Source organism: Musca autumnalis, unplaced genomic scaffold, assembly GCF_047663935.1.
Source record: "Musca autumnalis isolate F117 unplaced genomic scaffold, ASM4766393v1 scaffold_1, whole genome shotgun sequence".
NCBI lineage: Eukaryota > Metazoa > Arthropoda > Insecta > Diptera > Muscidae > Musca > Musca autumnalis.
Window position 1 is genome coordinate 133,957,350 of NW_027411644.1, and position 25,888 is coordinate 133,983,237.

The following is a 25,888-nucleotide window of genomic DNA, read 5'->3' on the forward strand; positions in this document are numbered from 1 at the left end:
GGGTTTTCAGTCTTTTTTGCAGTTGTGCAGGGCAGGAGCAGAGGAGGTGTTCAACCGTTTCTTCCTCTTCTTCGTTTCCGCAGCTGCGACAGTAGTCATTGTATGGAATATGTAGACGCTTTGCGTGATTACCAATGGCCCAGTGACCTGTTAGTACCGCAATTAGCCTTGCCAGGTTCCGTCGATTTTGGCTGATCAGGAACTTTGTACGTTTGATGTTGTAGTGTGGCCATGTAGATTTTGATATTTTACAAGTTTCAGTCTTGTCCCATCTGATCTCAGCTTGTGAAAGATAGTATTTGAAGATATCCCCTTTAACTACTCCCAATGGTGTTGCGACTGACGCCCTTGAGAGTTCGTTAGAGGCAGATCCCGCTCTAGCTAGTTCGTCTGCTTTTTCGTTACCTTCAAGACCCCTATGACCTGGGATCCAAATGAGAACTACTCTGGTCAGACGTCCTAGCTCAGCGAGTTCTTCTTTACATTCCTTCACCAGCTTTGATGTGACGATATTTGAACTCAATGCTAGGAGCGCCGCTTGACTGTCGACAAAAATTCCTATTGAGTTTGGTGAGTGATGCTGTAGAAGTATTTTGCAAGCTTCCTTAATAGCCAGTATCTCTGCCTGAAAAACACTGCAATCTTCTGGTAGCTTTATTGATGTAGATATATTTGCTTCTTCCGAGTAGACACCAGAGCCGACTCCACAGTTCATCTTAGAGCCGTCCGTGTATACATTGATGTCGTACCCCTTCAGTGGTGTACTTTTACTTTACTGTCTCCAACTCGTAACAACGTAGTTTAGGGAAAGACATCTACTGTAGATGTGTACTAACCAAGGGTTAATTAAGCTCTCCGCCCTTTGAAGCATTTTTGGTATAATACCATCTGGCCCCGGAGATTTGTAGGGAGAGAAGCTATTGATAGCCCATGTAACTTTACTCGGACTTATAATCTTTCCGGCTTCAGTGTTGTCTGTATTTATAGCTGTATTGGCTTGCTCTTCGTTAGTACTATTCGTGCAACCGGGGAAGTGCGTTGCAAGAAGAATTTCAAGAGATTCGGCCGAGTTTTATGACCAGGTACCGTCATTTCTCTTTATGTAGGTGGGATTTGAGTGACCCTTTGCCATAACTTTGCTTAGTCTGGCAGTATCTTTGGTGCTGTCGAGAGATCCGCAGAATTCAATCCAGGATTGCTTTTTTGCTTTGGATATTGCTTTTTTATATTCCCTAAGCTTATCCTTGTATGGCTGCCAGGATCCGCTTTGGTAGCTGACGTTGAAAGCTTTTCGTGATTGTTTTCTTAACTTTGAGAGCTCGGACGTCCACCATGGTGGATAACGTTTCTTTGAGCGAGTCAATGGGCATGACACTTTAAAGGCTGTATCTATGGATTTCTCTAGAATGGATACAGCCTTTTCTATGCCTGCTGTAGTTTCATCTGTATGTGGAATATTTGGAAGTTTGTCCTTCAGAACCCTATTGAACTTTTCCCAGTTCGTTCTCTTAGGATTGCGAAAACAATTAGTGGGCGTTGCCTTTTCAGATATGTTGAATAGTATCCAATTGTGATCTGAAAAGGACCTCTTATCGGATACTATCCAGTTGTCTATTTCAATTTGCCGTCTATCTGATACTAGCGTGAGGTCGATGACCTCCTGCCATCCCCTAAAGTTCTCCGAGCTTGGAAATACAAAGGTTGGGTTAGTACCTTTGTTGCATATAGTGAGGTTGTTAGTATTTATGAAATCTAAAACTGACTCACCTCTGTCGTTTGTTTCAGAGCTGCCCCACAGGGAATGTCTTGCGTTAGCGTCGCAGCCAATGATTATGGTGTCATGTGGTAGAGTGGCCCCCATAAAGCTCGAGACCTCGCTTGGTGGAGCTTCTCTGGAATGGGCCATGTAGCAAGAGGCAATAAGGAACTGCTTACCGTTTTCCAGTTCCACTCTTGCAACGGTAAAGTCTGCTGTGCTAAACTGGGGACATAAGAAAGCGTTTATGGTGTTTTTGACAATTAGACATGATCTAGGCTTACCATTATCCTTCATGTATATCGTCTTGTAACCTCTGTTATCCAAGCCTTTTACTTCGTTTTCGTAAACGTAGGGCTCCTGTATGATGCCTACGTCAAGATCCTCCTCAACTAGAAGGTTCCGCAGGTTATCTGAAGCAATTCTCGAGTGCTTCAGATTGATCTGCACGACCTTAAACATCATTTTTATTGGGTGAAGATGTGGGTGGCCCCTCTAGCTGCATATTGTCGAGCAGCATACCGGCATCGTCGATGTCAGCTTCATCGTCTTCTCCATTCGGGCCATGTGGGCGTAGTATTTTGACTTTGGCTTCCCTTATGCCAAGCATTAAAGATGAATCACGTAGTGGACGTCCAAAAACAGCAACAACAACAGAAATTGTAGCAAAAGTGCATGATATGGTATTAAATGATCGACGAATAAAAGTGCGTGAAATTGCTAATATCATGGGCATCTCAAATGATCGAGCCCATTTAATTTTGCATGAAGGACTACAGATGAAAAAGCTTTCTGCAAGAAAAACGTATAAGAATGAACATTTCTCAAGCTTGTTTGGATCGTTTTAAGCGAAATAAAATGGATTTTAAGCGTCGTTTCATAGCTGTTGATGAGACATGGATCCACCACTATACTCCAGAGACAAAAGAACAATCCAAACAATGGACTGAAGCTGGAGGAAGTGCCCCAAAGAAGGCAAAAACAATTCAATCGGCTGGTAAGTTTATGGCAACGGTTTTTTGGGACTTCAAAGGTATTTTATTGATTGACTATCTGCAAAAGGGTAAAACAATAAATTCAGAGTACTATTGCAACCTTTTGGATCAATTAAATGTACAAATTCGAGAAAAACGTCCTGGCTTACAACACAAAAAAATAATTTTTCATCAAGACAACGCACCAGCGCACAATAGTGTTTTAACAATGGCTAAAATCAACGAATTAAAGTACGAGTTGTTTGACCACCCACCTTATTCTCCTGATTTAGCTCCCAGCGACTTTTACTTGTTCCCAAATCTAAAAAAATTCCTTGCTGACAAGCGTTTTACCTCAAATGAAGATGCAATTACAGTTGTAAACCACTATTTTGAAGACCTTGAGGAAAACTATTTTAATCAAGGGATAGAATTGCTAGAAAAGCGTTGAACTAAGTGTATTGAAGTTTCAGGAGATTATATTGAAAAATAAAAATATTTTTATTGTTTTAATACTTTTCACCGAGGGATTTTTTAAAATAATTATTTGTGCGGAAGCTGTGACCACATTAATGTAAAAAAATACGAAACATGTGTTGAAGCAAATACGTTTTTGTTGGTTATTGTCCAATTATTAGCTTTAAAACATCATGCACAGCTTAATGCTCAAAGAGAAAGTTAAAGAAAACACTTTAGACATTAAGCTTCCTACGTATCATTTTTTCGAATTTTCACTTTAACCGCGTCCAAAGGATGCTGACATTTTGAAGCAAAAAAACAGGTGGTTTTGGAATTTTTGCTCTAATCCGGACGCGCAACTAGATTTGTCTTAAAGCTTATTATGTGATTGTAGTACTCTCGAATTCACATTTTTTATGTATAAGTCGAGCTTGTAGTCTTCGTAGGACCGCAGCAATCTGCGCTCAAAGTCAACATGTTTGTGCGTAAATTTTTCTAAAAAAAATATTTTTTTTGTTAAAAATTTTACAACTGTCATACAATTTCCGTGGAAACCCGCGTAAAATTATTTTTTTTTCGTTCTGAATCTAATAAGCCGCAACGCGTCCCAATCGGTCCACTAGATCGGCGGATATGATACCCCTCATATGTAATAAATTTGATTTTTCGCGAATCCGTTGAAACATTTTAGGAGTATTTTGACATCATAGTAAAGGTTACAAATTCAGTTAACAGTAATAAGATGTAACAGCTTATTATATCAAGCCACGATTATTTTAGGATTTTTTCTAAATATTAAAATTAAAACGGTCGTATCTTTTGAGCGCAACGGTGAAGATTATTAACAAAGACATATTTGGAATGACGATTTTTTCTTTATCTATGTACCAAAAATCATTGATGTAGCATCAAAAAAATTTGTTTGATTTTTTTAAAAAGGAAAACTAAATTTTACAAATTTTTGCCCATATACAGTCTGTCGCAAAAGTTAGTATACACCGTTGAAACCAAAATGTATTAGGGATAAATATCACTATAACTTATTGAAAACAACAAACAATTAGTTTTATTTGATACACAAGAAGGTTGTCTTCCGTAATAACAATTAAAAGTGCGCAATATTTGCATACAATGCGCAATATACGCATACATTGCATACATTCGAATCCAAAAAATACCAAAATTTATATCGCAAAAGTTAGTATACAACGGAGAATCCTCGTGGAACTGTGTAAAAAATTCTTGATATTTTTGAACAAAATGAAACTAAATCTGTACTTAAGATCATAAAGAGTATACTAATTGGTTTTAATGACAGTTATAGTATTTATAGTGACAAGTCCAACGTACACTGGATCGTAAAATACACAAAAATTGGTCATCTACAAATACAACAACTGTAGCGACAAAATTCTGGATGTTATGTCCTGTTTATGAATTTTAAAGCCATGATATGCTCAGAAAAGCTCTGAAGTTTCAATATGGGGTGATCTTGATCGAGTTTCGACTTGTCCTTTTTGAAGAAACGGGAATTTCTTGAAGGAAATCCATACTTTTGAGGCCATTGTCCTTTTGAAACATGTAATAATCCTTAATCCTTATACATAAGGACTTTCCTTTTCAGTTAATTTTCTCACAAATTATGTCCCTTTTCACATCCCCACCAAAAATGAATAGTAGGAGAACCTCAAGTTCTGGTGTAAGCCCTACAGTGATATTCCACCACCACAAAGGGTATGACAGCTAATTTAAAATTTTAATACAGAGCTTTCTCTGCTGTTATAACGCATGGATTTTGCAAAAACGTTCTAAAAAGCTGTGTTCGCTTCACTTAGACCAAAATACAACTAAATGGATCAGTTAGAAGTAATTCATTAGACATTAGTAGTACGTTAGACACAAGGGACACGAGAAGCATGTCCGATTCTGCTAAAAGGCCGGTAGGACAGTATAACTGTTCGGCTTACAACGGACCTAGAGGTTCTCCTACTATTTACTTTTGGTGGGAATATGAAGAGGGGCAACACTTGTGAAAAAATTAACTCAAAAGGAAAGTCCTTATGTGTAAGGATTAAGGATTATTACATGTTTCAAAAGGACAATGGCCTCAGAAGTATGGGTTTCCTTCAAAAAATTCCCGTTTTTTCAAACAGGACAAGCCTAAACTCGAGCAAGATTACCCCATATTAAAACTTTAGAGCTTTTCTGAGCATATCATGGCTTTAAAATTCATAAACAGGACATAAAACCCGGAATTTTGTCGCTGCAGTTGTTGCATTTGTAGATGACCATTTTTTGTGGATTTTCACTATAAGTACTTGTCACTATAAGTACTATAACTGTCATTAAAACCAATTAATATACTCTTTATGATCTTAAGTACAGATTTAGTTTCATTTTGTTCAAAAATATCAAGAATTTTTTACACAGTTCCACGAGGATTCTCCGTTGTATACTAACTTTTGCGACATAAATTTTGGTCTTTTTGGGATTCGAACCGTACATTTGCTAATGTATGCAAATATTGCGCACTTTTAATTGTTATTACGGAAGACAACCTTCTTGTCTATCAAATAAATCTAATTGTTTGTTGTTTTTAATAAGTTATAGTGATATTTATCCCTAATACATTTTGGTTTCAACGGTGTATACTAACTTTTGCGACAGACTGTATAAATATATATAAGGGTTATAACTTTTTAGCAATTTTTGCAAATATCAAAAATACCACTGCATTGCCGTGAGAAATACAGCTGAAAACAGATATTGCGAAAACAGATATTTAAAAACTGTCGCGAATCCAGAGATATAATAGATTTTTCCTAAAAATTGAGTGCGATGCTACATCCACTCGGTTCTCGATGGATCGCATTGAAACGGCATAGAATGATGTATTTTTTAATGGTGATCATTGAAATCGGATGCGCATAAAACGTAAATTTACTTCGTGGAAATCATAGCCATTTTACTGTTTTTTACACCCTAATATGCAACAGATGCTACATCGTGGTCACCAAATAGAATTTCACAAAGTGTATATCAAATAAAAGGGATTGATTCCCTGTTTTCGAAAATCGGATGCGCATCATGTCATTTACACTACTACGTGGTTTCTATGCCCTTCAAAAGTTGTAATATTTACTTTAACTTTATTTTAATTGTATGCCACAATTCGAAGTCCTTGTGATTCAATATAATAACACTGTGCAACAAAATTCAATTTTTTTCAAAACGATGGGAAAAATCGGGTAGATTATGAAAGTAGAGCTCAAAATATGAGACACGTGTATCGGCGTTTTAAAAGTTTACGTCGGAAAGTAACCAAAATAGGCGGGGCAAGTTCCGCCCATTTTTAATTTTTTCGAAATATACGAGTTAAGATATCTTTGAATCCTTGCATTTCAGGTATATAGTGTCTTTGGCAACTTTACAGAAGAGTATGTGGGCAATATTTCTGTTAAAATTTTAACCAAAGGGGTCTTTTTTGTCCCTTTTTCAAAAATCTTTCAAAAACTCCTTAAAAATGTGATTGTATCAAATCCAAATATTCTACAAAATTGTTCGCCATAAAATTTTACTATAGGTCTCAGAATACACCAAATCTGTAACCTTTGTCTAATCGCCAGGAATCTCTAAAAATGAAAAACACGTTTTAGAGTAAAAGTCGGACTTCATCTGAGTTTATTCAAAATTGTCCCACAAAACATAATTTTAGAGAGATGCTGTCAGAGACAAAAATATTCTTCGTCAAATTTCACTATGGGTCACCAAAGAAATTAAATGTCTATTTACATTTTATAGCATGAAAATATCAGTATCGATTTTGCTGAAAAACATGAAAATATTTCCCAATTTTTTTGGTGAAAATTTGTTCCTTCTTTTTTCGAGTTGGTACATCGAAGTAATATGAAACTTGGTTATAGGTGAAAAGTGTCAAAGGATGAAAAATTCTACACAAAATTCCACTATGAGTTTCAAAATAAACCATATATCTATGTATACTATTTCCTTAAAAAATTAGATTACAAATTTTTATATATTAGGATGAAATTATATGTTTTAATTTTGGACTGTTAATTTTACATAATTCTATACTGGATCAAAATCTAGCAAAATCCTTTACTTTTTGGGAATATTGTTAAAGAAAGAAATGTTCCAAATGAAATTTCATTATGGGTCTCTGAATAAAAGAAATCTGTAACCATAGCATATAACATTCTTAGCAGCACTTGTTTTATTCCAAAATTAAAACATATTATTTATTTATTACATTAACTAGTAGTAAATACAAAGTTAATAAGAGAGTAGCTTTGTTAAAACATATAATTTCATCCTAATATATATAAATTTGTAATCTAATTTTTTAAGGAAATAGTATACATAGATATATGGTTTATTTTGAAACTCATAGTGAAATTTTGTGTAGAATTTTTCATCCTTTGACACTTTTCACCTATAACCAAGGTTCATATTACTTCCATGTACCAACTCGAAAAAAGAAGGAAAATTTTTTCACCAAAAAAATTGGGAAATATTTTCATATTTTTTCAGCAAAATCGATACTGATATTTTCATGCTATAAAATGTAAATAGACATTTCATTTCTTCGGTGACCCATAGTGACATCATCTCTCTAAAATTATGTTTTGTGGGACAATTTTGAATAAACTCAGATGAAGTCCGACTTTAACGCTAAAACGTGTTTTTCATTTTTAGAGATTCCTGGCGATTAGACAAGAGTTACAGATTTGGTGTATTCTGAGACCTATAGTAAAATTTTATGGCGAACAATTTTGTAGAATATTTGGATTTGATACAATCACATTTTTAAGGAGTTTTTGAAAGATTTTTGAAAAAAGAACAAAAAAGACCCCTTTGATGAACCGCATGAGGGTTAAAATTTTTAACAGAAATATTGCCCACATACTCTTCTGTAAAGCTGCCTAAGACACTATATACCTGAAATGCAAGGATTTAAAGATATCTTAACTCGAATATTTCGAAAAAATTAAAAATGGGCGGAACTTGCCCCGCCTATTTTGGTTACTTTCCGACGTAAACTTTTAAAACGCCGATACACGTGTCTCATATTTTTAGCTCTACTTTCATAATCTACTCGATTTTCCTCGTCATTTTTTTTTGTTGTCGCACAGTGTAATCTAAACACTTTCGCCAATAGATAAACTATAAAGAAAAAAATTGGTTGCAATGGAATATATTCATTATTGCACGAAATTTTGAAGAGAAAGAACTATAACATGAACAAATCATAAAACAACAAAATTAAAATAATATAATTTTTATTTTTCCTCATATTTTCTTCGCATTTTTGCAAATAACATGAATAATTTTTTAAATATTTTTTTGTAAGCATAAGCGCTTTTATTTCAAAAATATGTTTGCAAATAAGTAAAATTTTGTAATAAATTAGATTTTTCGCGAATCCGTTGAAACATTTTAGGAGTATTTTGACATCATAGTAAAGGCTACAAATTCAGTTAACAGTAAGTAATAAGATATAACAGCTTATTATATCAAGCCACGATTATTTTAGGATTTTTTCTAAATATTAAAATTAAAACGGTCATATCTTTTGCGCGCAACGGTCAAGGTTATTAACAAAAACATATTTGGAATGACGATTTTTTTCTTTATCTATGTACCAAAAATCATTGATGTAGCATCAAAAAAAAAATTGTTTGATCTTTTTAAAAAGGAAAACTAAATTTTACAAATTTTTGCCCAAATGTATATAAGTTAGCACATCCCTGCCGAACTAACAAACAACATTGTTGCTTGCTTGGCTGTGTTGTGTTCTTGCTAGGCTACATTGATGGAGTCGTGTTACGTCTGGTGGCGTGATCATGGTGTCAGCACTTTTTGTCTTTTATAACTTAAGTAGTTTAAGTAGAATAAGTTTTTGGATTTCAATAAAGAAACAGTTTATTTAAGCTCACCAAAAGACGAAGAAGTCTTTTATTGTTAACTGGCGCCCAACCGGGTTCAACCCTACAAATATAAAGATCTAAAAAAAGAGATCTATCAGTTTAAATCAGTCCTACGAATATAAAGATCTAAAAAAAAGAGATCTATCATCTTAAATTTAAATTTTGCTGAAAAAGGAAGCTTTACTTAAAACTTGCTGGATTAAGAGGCCTCGCTTAAAATTTGCTGAAAAATCTAAGGATCTACTCTTTTTAAATAACGTAATACTTACTGAAAGTAATATTTACTGGAAGGAAGCCTTACTTAAAACTTGCTGGATTAAGAGACCCCGCTTAAAACTTGCTGAAAAATATAAGGATTTACTCTTTTTAAACAACATAAAGTCATGTAAGTGTGTCACTCATTGAATTTCAAAATTGTGTCCAAAACTGGTGAATTAAGAACTTAATATTTAAGAAAAAACAAAGTGTAGTGCGTGTTTAAAAAATTTTTATCTTTGTGCAAAAAAAAAAAAAAAACAAACACAGTGATTTAGATCTTGTTATAGTCGTAACAATTTTTTGTTTGAAAAGACAATATGAACAGTGAAGAAATGACTGCATTAATAGAATCCGCTGTACGTACAGCGATTCTGGCATATAAAACAGAAGTCGACAAAAAAGTCGACGAGTTAACAAAAAAATTATCGTCCATTTCAGTAGGGCAAACAGATGTGAAACCATACGAAGACGTAAAAATTTATTCATCAATAACGTGTGATGAATCACTTGATATTATCAAATCTTTGCCCGAATTTGACGGGAAAATCGAAAACTATGTTTCGTGGAGACAAGCGGCACATAACGCGTATAAAGTCTTCGAAAAATACGATGGTAGTTCAAAACACTACCAAGCGGTCTGCATTATTAGGAACAAAATTAGGGGGTCAGCAGATGCTGTATTAGCGTCATTCAACACTGTGCTAAATTTTAAAGCGATCATAGCTAGATTAGATTTTACATATTCAGATAAAAAACCAATTCATCTAATCGAACAAGAACTAAGTACCCTCAGACAAGGCGAACAGTCAGTGATTCAATTTTATGACGAAGTAGAGAAGAAACTGTCGTTATTAACCAATAAAACAATTATGAGTTACGACAAAACTCTCGCTTTGGCCATGAATAACAAATATAGACAGGATGCACTCAGAGTATTTGTTTCCAGATTGAGGAAACCTCTCTGCGATGTGCTTTTCTCAGCCCGCGCTGCTGATCTTCCGTCAGCTCTAGCCTTAGCGCAGGAGGTAGAGGCGAATCACGAAAGATACGTCTTTGCCACATCGTTTGCGAATAGGAATGATGAAAAAAAGTTAAGGTCTGAAACCTCAAAAAAAATTCAGCCAAGAAAACCGTCTGATAGTGGTTGGAACTATAAACAACAAAACTATCATAAACAGAAAAATCCACATTACGAAAATGGTGGTGATGCTAATTTACAGGCTAGAGATCAAATAGAGGACATGGACTTGGACCCAACTTCGTCTAAATTCAGACAACCGACCAATTATGGTAACGGTAAAACTTCTCACAGACAACCATTTAAGCGTCAAGCTGGGTCTGGCCGAAGTACGGGCCCAAAATTTCAAAAAGTGAATAATATGATTCCAGAATCCCAATTAGGAGAAGAGCAGGCGGGACACTATTGTGACATAGCTCAATCCGAATGTGGAGACATAAACGATGAAATAAATGAAGACCGTGACTATGTAAATTTTTTAGAGGCAGGTCCCTACTACCGTTCATAAGGCGGACGATAGCAGGGAAACCAATACGCCTATTAATTGACACTGGTGCTTCAAAAAATTATATAAAACCTCTCAATGAACTGAAGCATATAATTCCCGTAAGTACTCCTTTTTCAGTTCACTCTGTCAACGGACAAACTCCTATTAAACAAAAATGTTTTGTAAATTTATTCGGCATGAACTCTACATTCTTCATTTTGCCAACTCTAACAACATTTGATGGAATTGTGGGCTTAGACCTATTAATGAAAATCAATGCAAACATTGATTTAAAAAAAGGATTTATCCTACATAATTCTGGCTCTGAACTAATTGAATTTTTTGAATGTAAAGATGTTAATTTTATAGACGTCGATAAAATTGATGTGCCTTTCGCAATTAAGGCGGATTTTCAGAAAATGTTAAAAAAACGAATAAAGGTTTTTGCTGATCCTAAAGAAGCACTACCTTATAATACAAATATCGTTGCTACCATTAACATGGAGAACGAAGAACCTATTTATTCTAAACTATATCCATACCCAATGGGTGTATCTGAATTCGTAAATTCAGAAATAAAAAAATTGTTGGCAGATGGTATAATTCGACCTTCAAGGTCACCATTTAATAGCCCAGTATGGGTAGTCGACAAAAAAGGTGTCGATAATCTAGGCAACCGAAACAAACGTCTCGTTATAGATTTTCGGAAGCTTAATGCCAAAACAATTAGTGATAAGTATCCCGTTCCGAACGTAACAATGATATTATCAAATTTAGGTAAAGCAAAGTACTTTACCACTTTAGATCTGAAATCCGGGTTTCATCAAATTGAACTCGCGGAAAGAGATAGGGAAAAAACGGCATTTTCTGTAAATAACGGAAAGTACGAGTTTTGCCGTCTCCCATTTGGACTAAAGAATGCTCCTAGTATGTTTCAAAGAGCGATAGATGACATACTAAGAGATGAAATAGGCAAAACATGTTACGTTTATGTTGATGACGTTATTGTTTTTTCAGAAACCAAAGAGGATCATGTAAAACATATCGACTGTGTTCTTAGGAAACTGCTCGATGCAAACATGAGAGTCTCTGTCGAAAAATCAAATTTTTTTAAATCTGAAGTTGAATACCTTGGCTTTGTCGTATCCAAAGAAGGTATAAAAACCGCACCATCAAAGATAAGTGCAATTTCCCAGAACCAACGACGTTGTTCGCACTAAGATCGTTTCTTGGGTTAGCAAATTATTACAGATGTTTTATCAAGGACTTTGCCAAAATTGCAAAACCTTTAACTGATATTTTAAAAGGAGAAAACGGTAAAATTCCTGCAACCAAATCCAAAAAGGTTGTAGTCAATCTTAACGCCTTCCAACTGGATGCATTTCACAAACTGAAAAATATTCTATCTTCGGAGGACGTCATGTTGATGTACCCTGACTATAAAAAACCGTTCGACCTTACCACTGATGCATCAGCACATGGTTTAGGTGCTGTCCTATCCCAAGAGGGAAGACCAATCACTATGATTTCTAGAGCATTGTCGGATAAAGAGTTGCATTTCGCAACAAACGAAAGGGAGCTTTTAGGAATAGTCTGGGCTCTTAAAACATTAAGACATTACCTCTATGGTGTGAAGACTCTTAACATCTTCACTGACCATCAACCTTTGACATATGCAGTTTCGGATCGTAATCCGAATGCAAAAATTAAGCGCTGGAAAGCTTTCATCGATGAACATAATGCAAAATTGTATTATAAGTCAGGAAAAGAAAATCAAGTTGCAGATGCGCTATCAAGGCAACTTGTCCATGCGTTGGAGAACGATAATTCGTCAGACATGGCAACAGTCCATAGTGAAGAGTCATTCACTTACACTATGGAAAGCTCAGACAAACCGGTCAATTGTTTTCGCAACCAAATCATTCTGGAAGAGTCGGAATTTCCCACCACTCGAAATTTTATACTTTTCGGAAACAAAACGAGACATATTGTACAATATAGAGATAAAAACGAAATATTGGCCAAAATTGTTGATGCAGTCAACACTGAAGTTGTCAATGCTATTCATTGCGGCCTACCTGTGTTGGCCCACATTCAACACGATTTGATTAGAATGTTCCCTTCAACGAAGTTCCGATTTTGTAGTAAATTTGTCTCTGACATTTTCAACCAATGCGACCAGAGAGAAATTGTCGTAAGTGAACACAATAGAGCTCATCGGGCAGCCCAAGAGAATGTTAAGCAAATCCTTTCAGACTACTATTTCCCCAAAATGGTGAAAATAGCGAATGAGGTTGTTGCCAACTGCAAGACATGTTCAAAAGCAAAATACAATCGGCATCCAGAAAAACACGTTATAGGAGAAACAAAGGTTCCTTCTTATTCCGGTGAAATTCTACATATTGATATTTATTCAACTGATAAAAACCATTTCTTAACTTGTGTGGATAAATTCTCAAAATTCGCTGTGGTACAGCCAATAGCGTCCAGAACGATTCTAGACGTAAAAGAACCAATTCTCCAATTAATGAATATTTTTCCAAATACCAAAGTTGTCTACTGTGATAATGAGAGGTCCTTTAACTCTGAGACTATCAGATCAATTCTGAAAAACAGGTTTAATGTAGATATTGTCAATTCACCTCCTCTACACAGCACCTCAAATGGGCAGGTAGAGAGATTTCATAGCACTCTTGCCGAAATCGCAAGATGCTTGAAAATAGAAAGGAAGATCGAGGATACCGTCGAACTCATCTTACAATCAACTATAGAATACAACCGAACAATTCATTCTGTCACGAATGAAAGACCTATTGATACGATACATTCTGCACCCTCTGATGTAAAACAAAAGATTAAAGAGCGAATCTCTAACGCGCAAAACAGGCAGTTACATTACTTTAATAAAAGTCGTCATGACAAAGTTTACAATGTGGGGGATAAAGTCTTTGTTAGGAATAATCGTAGACTTGGAAATAAAATGACACCACTTTATGAAGAAGCTACTGTCGAAGCAGATTTGGGGACAACTGTCCTAATAAAGGGGAGGGTGGTCCATAAGGACAACCTCAGATAAATTTTAGTTTATATTGATAAAATGTTTTTTTCTGCTTTTGTTTTTTACCTAGGCTGTTACTACAATTTCTTTTCATACTAACGTTGACTCGTGCAAAGATTATTGACTATTCACACTCCGATTATGTCCCAATTTTGGATGGGAAAGCCATCGTTTGGAATGACTATGGGTATCTAAGGCATACAACTAACTTAACAACGTACTTTGAGATACAACGTGAAACTAAAAATGCAATTAGCATATTTCCTCAGACTCATGTAAAAAAGATATTAGAATCCGATTTATTGCATATTGATACTCTTTTAACAACCCTCACCATACATCATCGGCATGCAAGAAGCATTAATTTGATAGGCAAAGCACTTAAGGTCATTGCGGGTACACCAGATGCAGATGATTGGGAAGAAGCAAAATTAATCGAAAAACAACTTGTAGACTCCAACAATAGACAGATAGAAATAAAAGCTTTGTTCCTTTACTTTTTTAATGGTAAGAGTGGTAAAAGAGAAAAGTGTCAAAATTGTTCAAAATTGCTCTCTCATGAACATTTTTACCAGAAAAGTAAAGGAACGGAAAAATGGTAGGTCTGGCAGCAATGTCAAAAAGAAACATAAAAAAGTCAATTTTCGTCTTTTATTTCACAGTTTTTAATTTAGTGTTGTCAGTGTTTTCTTCGGTTTTTCGTCCATTTTGTGAAATAATCGTCAAGCAAAAGTCGAAAAATCAGTTCTGCCATTTTCTACCTGCAGAAATTTTGCTGGTAGCCTGTGGTAGAAGAGAAAGCCATTTTCGCTCTCTCTCCCCTCTCACTCTCTTAAAAATTGCTTCCAGTTTTGCCACAAATGGTTAAAATGGTAACCTCAGGTAAGTAAAGGAACACAGCTAAATACAAAAATACAAATTGAAATCGAGAAATTAACAAACGCTGTAAACACGATTCTAAGGACTCGTAGAAAGGAACAAATTGATACCGTAAATCTATTTGAAATTTTAATGGCCAGAAATCGGATGATAGTTATGGAACTACAAAATATAATTTTATCCGTAACTTTAGCTAAAATAAATATTGTAAATCCAACAGTTTTGGACCAGGACGATTTAAAAATATTTATAAAAAATCAGAGCAATGAGCAACACACAGATTTCACCATATCAGAACTAATGTCTTTGTCTAAAGTAAAAGTAATATCAAATGAATATTGTTTGTATTTTATCATTAAATATCCTATTCCAATAAGAACATGTCAGAAAATTTCTTTATTCCCAGTACCTCACGATAATAAAATTATCCAATTCGCTGACACCAACACTGTAGTAGACTGCGAAGGCAAGACGTATTCAGCAACAAATTGCAAGCAAACAATATCTTCAACCTATTGTCAACTTATGCCAAGCGAAACCTGCGCTCAACAACTCATATCGGGTGAATCAGCACATTGTAATACGCAAAGCAATAATCTTGATAAAGTGGCAGAAATCGACGATGGAATTATCATTGTCAATGACGCTATTGCAGAAGTGAAAGAAGCAACCGAAAATGTAAGAAACATAAACGGCACATTCCTCATAACCTTTGAAAAAAATGTGACTGTCAATGGTACACTATTCGTAAATAGAAACAACATTGATATGCGGAAACCAGGAACACCATCATTCCCCTCAATTATTATAAACAACCACAGTGAAATTTTAAGTTTGTCATCTATCCATCAGATGAACTTGCAAAACTTACAATATATTGGCGACCTTGAAAAAGATGCAAGAATGCGACCAATTTTAGTTGGCGGTGTTGTTTTTATGAGTATCGGAATACTCCATTTCATATTGTGCCTCGTCAAACGTAGGACAAAGATAAGAGAACAACAAAGATTTAAATCTGCCGTAGCAATGGCTATAAAGAAGACCGAGGACGGCCTCCACTTAAGTGAGGGGGTAGTTAGCACATCCCTGCCGAACTAACAAACAACATTGTTGCTTGCTTGGCTGTGTTGTGTTCTTGCTAGGCTACATTGATGGAGTCGTGTTACGTCTGGTGGCGTGATCATGGTGTCAGCACTTTTTGTCTTTTATAACTTAAGTAGTTTAAGTAGAATAAGTTTTTGGATTTCAATAAAGAAACAGTTTATTTAAGCTCACCAAAAGACGAAGAAGTCTTTTATTGTTAACTTATATATATATATATATATATATATATATATATATATATATAGGATTTTATTAAAACACATGTAATAATTTTAGTGATTTATTTAAACATTGCTTTATTTATTATAAAATCCTAACAATTAGTTTTCGGAATTGATTTTCCTTGCTTCCTTGCCATTGTAGCTGCCAAAAATGTATTTTACAAGAATAGACGAGACTACAAGTGGCTTGACTGCTGATTGCAAAGTGATTAAATTGCAGATTCACTCTATTTAAGTACAACTCATGAGAATCCTCTAGAATCATATGTTTTAATTAGTACTTTACAGTTGCTTAATCTAGAAGTATTAACTATATTTTACAGTGTTGCAAATACAAATACAAAAGCTTCCAAATTGTTAATATTAAAATATAGAGGGCGGGCTTACATTTTATATTTTACATGTAGAGTTGTATTTTAATGTTATACCACTATGTGTAGTAAGTATATTATACCCATTTCCCACATTCGGCCATCCTGATAATTCATTCGACCCGAATGACGTACTCCACCACTTCAAGTACTCAGCCTCAGTATTACGCTTCCCTGGGCCCTGACAATCACCGATCATCTCTAGTTCGTATCTCTCACGGTTTAATTCACTGAACTTTTTAGGTTTTTATGCTTTTGTTTAAAATCTATCTCTAATTGGTACTTAAAACGCTTAATGGCGTCCAGTCTACCTGGCTTGTGCTCACTTGTCTTTATTTTGACAAAATCTTTTCCTTCACGTTTACCTAACCTTTCCGTCCCATGCCTTATGAAACCTGGTCGAAACTGTATATGCTTAATGGCGATAAACTCACCTGGTTTAGGCACTTTCGGCTTTTCTCTGTCAAAAAGTTGCCTTCTCTTCTTGGCTTTGGCTCGATCAATTCTCTTCCTAGTAGTGCTACCAAAATATTCTCTTTCTTTACTCTTATTTTGATTTCTATCCCTATTCTCAATAAAACCGTTCCTCTCCATGTCTCGTTTCTGATCAACTTTTGCAAATTTCATTTCCTTAACAGCCTCTATAATATTCGCATCCCTTGCATTTATTTTTTCGTTCTTACACATTTGTACCTCATTTACACTAGAATTGTCCGCCTTCACTAAAATACACATTGGTTTCTCATTTTCCTCAACTACACTCTCCCTTTGTCCGTGCTCTAAGTCCTTCTCCTGACACTTTTCCGATGTTTGTCTTAATTTGCGTTCCTCAAAATGGCTCCCTTTTCGTGTTACTGTTGACCCCTCTGACGTCATAACAATATCAACATTGCCCAAAATGTGATTGGACTTGCAAACATTAGCTATATGACCCAAATCACCACATTCAAAGGATTTACTTCTGCTATCACGAATTACATTCTCTTTTTCCAACTTAGGGGTAAACTTTAAGGTTGGTGCCTGATTAGATGAACCCCTAATTTGTTCATAAATATGCATCTTCTCCTTTAGGTCGCTAATATTTTTGGCCTGATACAATACACTCTTACCAAATTTAGAATCCAGAATACCCTCGATGAAATATTTTATGATGCTCTTTTCATCTATTGATATTTGATTTCCAATCTCCATGAGCGCATACAAATATTCCCGCAAACTCTCGTCGTTTTTCTTTTTTCGGTTTCTCAACACCTTATGGACCTCAATACTCGTTAACGTTGTACCAAATTCCTTAGACAGAGCCTCTTTAATTTTGACCCTTAAGTAATTGTTTACAATACACAAGCTTTTGTAAATCATTCCAACCTAAAGTCTCCGCGTTGTCCTCAAAGTCCTCTAACCAGTTGTTGATATTATTACCATCTGTTCCCGTAAATGGTGTAAACGAATCTTCTACATCCCTCAATGTAATAAGACTTCTATACTGTATTGGCTTTGGTACATTACTTTCGTAGTCGGATTCTGAATTATCATGCACAAGTCTATAATGTTTTAGTACTCTTCTTTGTAAATCTGATTTTTGGCCATTTGTTTTTAAACCCACTGACTCTAATTCCTTTCTCAAATCATCCACTGTCATTTCTAATACTTTTATTAAATCCATTTTGTTTTTATACCCTCCACCATAGGATGGGGGGTATATTAAGTTTGTCACTACGTTTGTAACTACTCGAAATAATAATTGTAGACCCCACAAACTATATATATTCTTGATCAGCGTGCAATTCTACATCGATATAGCCATGTCCGTCCGTCTGTCCGTCTGTCTGTCTGTCCGTCTGTGGAAATCACTCTAGCGTCCAAACGGATTGACGTAGGTGGATGAAATTTTGGGAAAATCTATTATTTGTACGTAGGACTTTTGGTATTGAAAGTGGGCTATGTAGGTCCACGCTTTCGTATAGCCCCCATACAAAATGACGCGTGACGCGTCGTCCTTTTAAGGAATTTTTAAGATATTTGTCCCATTTTACCACCGAATTGGTTGTAATTTGGTATTTTGTGTCTCCAGAGGCCAAAAAACATTCCTACCAAAGTTGGTTTATATAGGTCCACGTTTTGGTATAGCCCCCATATAACGCCCCATATAAAGTACGCGTCATTTTTAAATTTTTGAATGTATTAGTCCCATTTGACAACAGAATCGGTTGCAACTTTGTATTTTGTGTTTCCAGAGGCTAAGAAACATTTCTACCATAAAATGTTTATATAGGTCCACGTTTTGATATAGCCCCCATAGGACGATATCTCCCGATTTTCGGTATTTTGAAGGTTTTGGCCTCATTATCACACCAAGATGGCGGAAATTTGGTATTTAGTCTTCGTTGGGGATATAAAACTCCCCCCCCCCTAGAAATTTGTAGGTATAGGTCCGCGCCATCATATAGCCCCCATAGAACGGTAACTTCCGATTTTCGGTATTTTGATACACCGAAATGGCTGAAATTTGTGGTGGAGGGTATAAAAAGTTCGGCCTGACCGAACTTAACGCTTTTCCACTTGTTAGTTATTTAAATTTGCATAAATTTTAATATAAAATAGTAATTTACGTAAATAAACTTGAATTCTCAAACTGTATTTTTAAACAATGTTGTTTGTTGTCAAACTATACTCTTATGAAAATCTCAAACTGAATTATTAAAATTGGTTAATGTCTGCACTAAACTTTTAAAGTTTGTTTATCATTGACCGAAACTTCTGATTTTTCAAACTTTAGCGAGTTTTCAAATTTAAAAAGCTTGATCTTTTCCCAAACCTAAAAGCTTTTACATTTAATGAAACTTTTCTACTTAGCTTAAAGTTCTGCAACACATCTGCATTTACTCCGCAATTTGATCCCGTACACACAATTTCTCTCTGTCTCGTTTTGCCACACACAGGTTTTCTCTCGGCATAAAATAAGGGTTGTTTCCACACAATAGCTTGTTGTTGTTTGTCCACTTGGCAACTGGATGTAGTTATCGTTGTTTGGGCACTTGACAACGAATTCTTATTGTTATTGTTTGTATGTGCGTTACACTTTCTCTACCACGATCTGATGTTTGACTTAATGGTCATTACATATATCATGTGGTTTTATTATCACTCACAATAATAATTGTCTTTGTTTGTACGTTATTATGGTGTCTTTTATTTCTTCTTTTGAAAAGCTTTGATACACAGCTTCTTTATATAGCTTTTAACACAATTTATTTTGCACTTTTTTTATTTTCTGTTCAGTTTTTTGTTCTGGTCTTTCAGACTTTTCCACAAAATTTTTGTAACACAATTTTTTTGTCTCACACACAAATTAGCTTGCTTGACAGTTTTTCTCAGTTTTTTGTTTTGCAACACCGTTTTGTTTTCAACCACTCAGGTTATCTCTTATACAGTTTATTTTCTCTTAACCACTACAGCTTATTTTTATGAACATTCTCTAATGACATTTTTTCGTACCACTCAGGTATTTTTTAGTTAATGACCATTCTCCAATGATCTTTTTCCTCGTACCACTCAGGTATTTTTCAAGAATATTCCCTATTCACAGTTCACATTTTCTCACAAACACTTTTCTCCAGTGGCTTAGCTCCGGTACGAGCCCCCAAAATGTAGGATTTTATTAAAACATATGTAATAATTTTAGTGAATTATTTAAACATTGCTTTACTTATTATAAAATCCTAACAATTAGTTTTCGGAATTGATGTTCCTTGCTTTGCTTGTTCAACACTGGAAACTGGAAATTGTAGCTGCCAAAAATGTATTTTTCAAGAATGGACGAGACTACAAGTGGCTTGACTGCCGAATGCAAAGTGATTAAATTTGAGATTCACTCTATTTAGGTCAGGGATGGAAAATTAAAAAATCCAAAAAGAACTAAAATGGTACTATTTTCATTGAAAGGGTACTTTTTTAAATTAAAAATGTTTACTCAGCAAAAAAAAAACAACAAAAAAGATTATACATATCATGAAATCTGAAAAAATGTTGCAAAATCGTATATATTTTTATACCTTCCTGGAGGGTACATATAAGTAACTTTGTCTCTGTTTGTAACACATCAAAATATTCGTGGGAGACTCTACCGCTTCCTGAAAATTTTTCGATATTTTGAAGGTTTGACCCATATTATCATACCAAAATTGTTGAAATTTGGTATTTAGTCTTCGTTGGGGTTACAAAACTCCCAGAAATTTGACAGTGCCGGTCCCGTTCTGATGCAGCCACCACAAAACGGTACCATTCGATTTTCGTCGTTTTAAAGGTATAGCCTCATTATCCCATCGAAATAACTGAAATTAGTTATTTTGCATTCAATATGGGTATAAAACATTCCTATAGGCAGGCAATTGTGGGTACAGATGCATGTTTTAATATAGCCTAGTGCTGGCAAACTATCCGACTTTCGTTTTGGTTGCTGTCGTCAATCGTTTATATTGAACTCTAATCAAATTTATTTTTTTTTAAATAATTCGTAACAGATAGCCCAAAAACATGTCTTGTTGGCCGATGTTAACTTTGTTTTATGTCAGTAATCAAAGCGATAGTCGGACTGTCGATAGTTTGCCAGAACTAATGTAGCCTAATGTAATAGAAGAGGTATTGCAACTTCTCAGGTTGGAAGGTACTACGATACCTAGTCTACTTTAGTGAATGCAACTTTGTATTTCGGTTTCTCAATGGGTGGAAGAGCTCCACTAAGAAAATGATCAATAAAGGTTCATATTTTGGTATATTACTTATATAACAATTTGAATTTTGGAAGCAAAGTGTGAATTTTGAGCTTTTAGTTACACATAAAATTTTTCAACCTGTGGGACTAGAGTATGTGAAATGGTACTGAAATCGCCGCGGGGGTACTTCTGTACTTTTTATAGTGAAATGGTACTGAAAAAAGTACTATTGTACTGACTTTTCCATCCCTGATTTAGGTACAACTTATGAGAATCCTCTAGAATCATATGATTTAATTAGTACTTTACAGTTGCTTAATCTAGTAGTATTAACTATATTTTACAGTGTTGCATTTCTTCAGTTAAAGTTTAAATTTTAAGATCAATCACAATATTAAATGTTATACATTCACAATGACAAATAAAAATACAAAAGCTTCCAAATTGTTAATATTAAAATATAGAGGGCGGGCTTACATTTTATATCTTACATGTACAGTTGTATTTTAATGTTATACCACTATGTGTAGTAAGTATATTATACCCAGTTCCCACATATATATATATATGTAACTTTTTTGCAATATTTGCAAATATCAAAAATACCACCGCATTGCCGTGAGAAATACAGCTGAAAAATATGGACTCGGTGTCACGACTCTTCATAGACATGTTTCTCGACATATGAATACCCATAACGTTACACAACGAGCATCACCAGCATCAGAAATATCCTTCGATGATGAGAACGAAGGTTTTCTTGCTGACATTGATGATGCACCATCAACATCAGCAACTACCGCAGCATCAGCAGATGATGCACCATCAACATCAGATGCCGACGCAGCAACAGCAGAAATCAATCGAAATCAATTTCCTATTCAAATACAAAGGAAAACAACACAAAACTTTAGTGACGACCATCTAATAAAAGCCATACAAGAATTCTAAACGGTGGATTCATGATGAAAAGTACAGCTGAAAAATATGGACTCCGGTACCCAACCCTTCAGAGACACGTTTCTCGACATATGAATACATACAGAAAAAAGTCCTCTCTAACACATGTCCCAAACATATTTTGCAGCAAACATATATGTATATGTTTGCAAGCAGTCCCAACATAACATATGTTTTTGTCCTGCAAACACATATATGTTTGGGTGCAAACAAATTATATGTCTGGGTGCACACAAATACAAACCCAAAAGCCACAAAAAAACACTATGCTCTTCAGTAAAAAACAACCCCATTTATAAATGTGTTTACATTTTAGAAATAGCCAGTGAGCGCTTGCTGAGAACAAGTGAGCATACATTTCAATGTGTTTCCCTTGCTCTCGGAAAGCGCCCACTGGTTATTTCTAACATGTAAACACATTTATAAATGGGGGTGTTTTTTTTATTGAAGGGCATAGAAAAACATCAAAGCAACAAAGACACATAGATACATACAAAATTCCAAGGTAATACATAAAACATTTTAATAAAAGAAAAACTGAATGAAATAAATTATAAAAAGTAGCTGTTTTAAAAAAAAAAAGAATATAGAAACATCGTTGAACGCTTCTTCTTAGTTGTGAAATAAAACTCATTTTCTTCAAAGTTGAAATCATCAGCGGGAAATCGGCATCTGGAATCAAATGATTATATAATGTAATAAATAGGTATATCCATAATTCAAATATACATATGTATGTATGTATATGAAAAATGTATTTATGTAATTACCAATATTAAATGCGATTTCTTCCTTGTCCAATAAGATATTTCCATTCACCTTTTGTTCCAATTATAAAATGTATTGGACATTTAATTTACTAAAAAGCACGACTTCTTTAAGAAAAGACAAAACACTGATTTATTCACTCACTTCACCGTCTTTACTTAACGATGTTATCTAGAACACTGATGAAAAAGACCAACATAATTAATACCATTTATTTGCTTTTCCTCTTCGCTTGCTACGTTGGTTAACAAAAACGTAACACACACACAGCTCTTTATTATAAACCAGCATTCCGCAGCTGCGAGAGCCCTGTTGTTACTCTCTTTGACAAAAATCCCCTCCACCCATAAAAAATTTGTTCTAACATAAAAGATATGTTGGTACACTAACATATTGAATTGATATATGTTACAAAATGTTGCAAACATATATTTGTTTGGATACAAACAAATTATGTTTGGATCCAAACATATATTTGTCTGCAATCAGATCCAAACATATTTCTAACATATATTTTTCTGCGTGTACCCATAACGTTATAAAGATATTGAAATTTGCACCCAAACGTTATTGTAAAGCCACCTTAAACGCAGAAGTTTCACAATGCCTACAAGGAAACAAAACGAGTGAAGTAGCACGAACTTTTAAAATTCCAAACAGAACATTGCAACGCCATCTTAAAAAAGGTAAAAAAGAAAACAAAGAGAATTAAACCTTTTTGTTTCTAATAGTAAATCAAATTTTGAATGTATTTTTGTTTTGTAATATATATATTAGGGCTATAACCAAAAAATACCCCGCCAGTACGATGTGCGGAATATTGTCCTGATAACGAAAACGCGCGTTTTAGTTCCATTCGGTGAAAAAGTTTTCCGCACCGACTGCGATTACTAAAGCCCTTTTGATATTTTTTCATTTAAATATTTAACCCCCAGTTTATGTATTTCGAAGCGAAAATGCGTGCGCATGAAACACACCCAAACTTTAGTTTTGGAAATATTATTGCCTTTGCTTTTCCTTCAAAACAAAAAACAAATTTGAAAAACACACTCAAATTTGGTAGTTTTTCTTGCGCATTCATTTTCTTATCGACATACATGAACAGGCCCTTAATTTGCTTTGTATGAATACATTTTTATAGAAAACAAATACAATTATCACAGGCAAATTCATTAAAAACAGTCTGTAACTTTCGCGAATTCATTGCAAATAACCACATATTCTCTTGTCCGATAAGTACAAAAAATATAAACATAAAATTCGCGAGTTTATAAAGAAAAACAAAAAATTTCAATATTGCCAAAGGTGTATTAAATGCTCTGAAATATCGCGATTTGGTAACTAATTGGTCAAGAATGGTTCGACATTGATTTTAAATTAGTTTAAAACAATTAGAGGTAGTTTACACTATCTATCAATGTCATATGACACGAAATAAAAACATTCCATATGTACCCACGCAGGCGATGTTTTCGTTATCAGGACAATATTCCGCACATCGTACTGGCGTGGTATTTTTTTGGTTATAGTCCTAATATATGGTAACATGGGGCGCCTTCGCCACATTTTTATTCAAAATGTTCTCATAACGATACCGTTAAAGTTTTTTCAAATATTATTTTTGGTACAAATATTAGCATATCTTGACTATAAGTTTTGATATACAAATGGTTATAAATTTGTTTTTAAAATATTATTTTTGAGAATTTACAAAATGTGTAAAAAGTGGCGAAGCCTCCCCACCCATGGGGCAGCTTCGCCATCGATATTGAACATTCTCCAACGGACTCTAAAACTGTAATTTACCATACTTATTCCTTAAATATCAACATTATGCAAAAAAGGAACATGTTTTCTATTGAATAATCAAAAATTATTTTTAAATTCACAAAAAGTAACCAATCCTAGCGGTTAATTGAAGTAGGTGCCTTGCATTTAGGTACAAAAATCATAGTATAACTAAAACAAGATACGTTTAGGATAATATTTGATTTTAACTTCACATTATAGTGTGGTATATCTATGGTATAAAGAATTTAAGTTAAACATGATATATTTCGAACATTATCTCACCACGCCCCTATCATGGCGTAGACGCCCCACCCCTTACATATTTCATAATATTAATATATTGACATTTGCAATTGCTTTTTTCATGCGAATTATTGGGATTTATATTCTTCAGTAGTTGTCTTCTAACGGTATAAAATGTGTTTTTGATATCACAAAAGGTAAAGAAGATATCACAAAAAATACCTACCATAATTATTTTTCCCAATACCCTGAAAACACAAAACCGCGTGCGTCCGCTATCATACCTATGACACATCTGCCAACTTTTGGGAGATGATAGATCTTCATTAAACTCACAATTTTGCTTTTAACCGATTTTTTCTAGCACTTATATTTTGCGAGAAAATCGGCGCTGGCGTAGCCGCCCCAGTGGCGAAGGCGCCCCATGTTACCATATATATTACAAAACAAAAATACATTCAAACTTAGATTTATTATTAAAAACAAAAAGGTTTAATTCTCTTTGTTTTCTTTTTTACTTTTTTTCAGATGACGTTGCAATGTTCTGTTTGGAATTTTAAAAGTTCGTGCTACTTCACTCGTTTTGTTTCCTTGTAGGCATTGTGAAACTGCTGCCTTTAAGATGGCTTTACAATAACGTTTTGGTGCAAATTTCAATCTCTTTATAATGTTATGGGTACACGCAGAAAAATATATGTTAGAAATATGTTTGGATCCAAACAAATATTTGTTTGGGACTGATTGCAGACAAATATATGTTTGGATCCAAACATAATTTGTTTGTGTCGAAACAAATATATGTTTGCAACATTTTGTAACATATATCAATTTAATATGTTTGTGTACCAACATATTTTTTATGTTAGAACAAATTGTTTATG

The 25,888-nt window shown here is 34.5% G+C and overlaps 1 protein-coding gene across 5 annotated transcripts in view; it reads right to left on the reverse strand.

Moving 5' to 3' along the window:
• LOC141386662 (uncharacterized) overlaps positions 1 to 25,888 on the reverse strand; it is an 80,173-nt gene that overhangs the window by 50,971 nt on the left and 3,314 nt on the right. For 2 of the 5 annotated variants that reach the window (XM_073955579.1, XM_073955594.1), the window contains exon 2: positions 1,768 to 2,548. In XM_073955579.1, coding sequence (XP_073811680.1) covers positions 1,768 to 2,221 — 454 coding nt within the window. In that variant the 5' untranslated portion in view covers positions 2,222 to 2,548. Of the gene's footprint in view, positions 1 to 1,767; positions 2,810 to 9,146; positions 9,215 to 25,888 lie in introns of all 5 variants that reach the window. The other 3 variants (XM_073955601.1, XM_073955590.1, XM_073955583.1) reach the window with 3 other exon arrangements.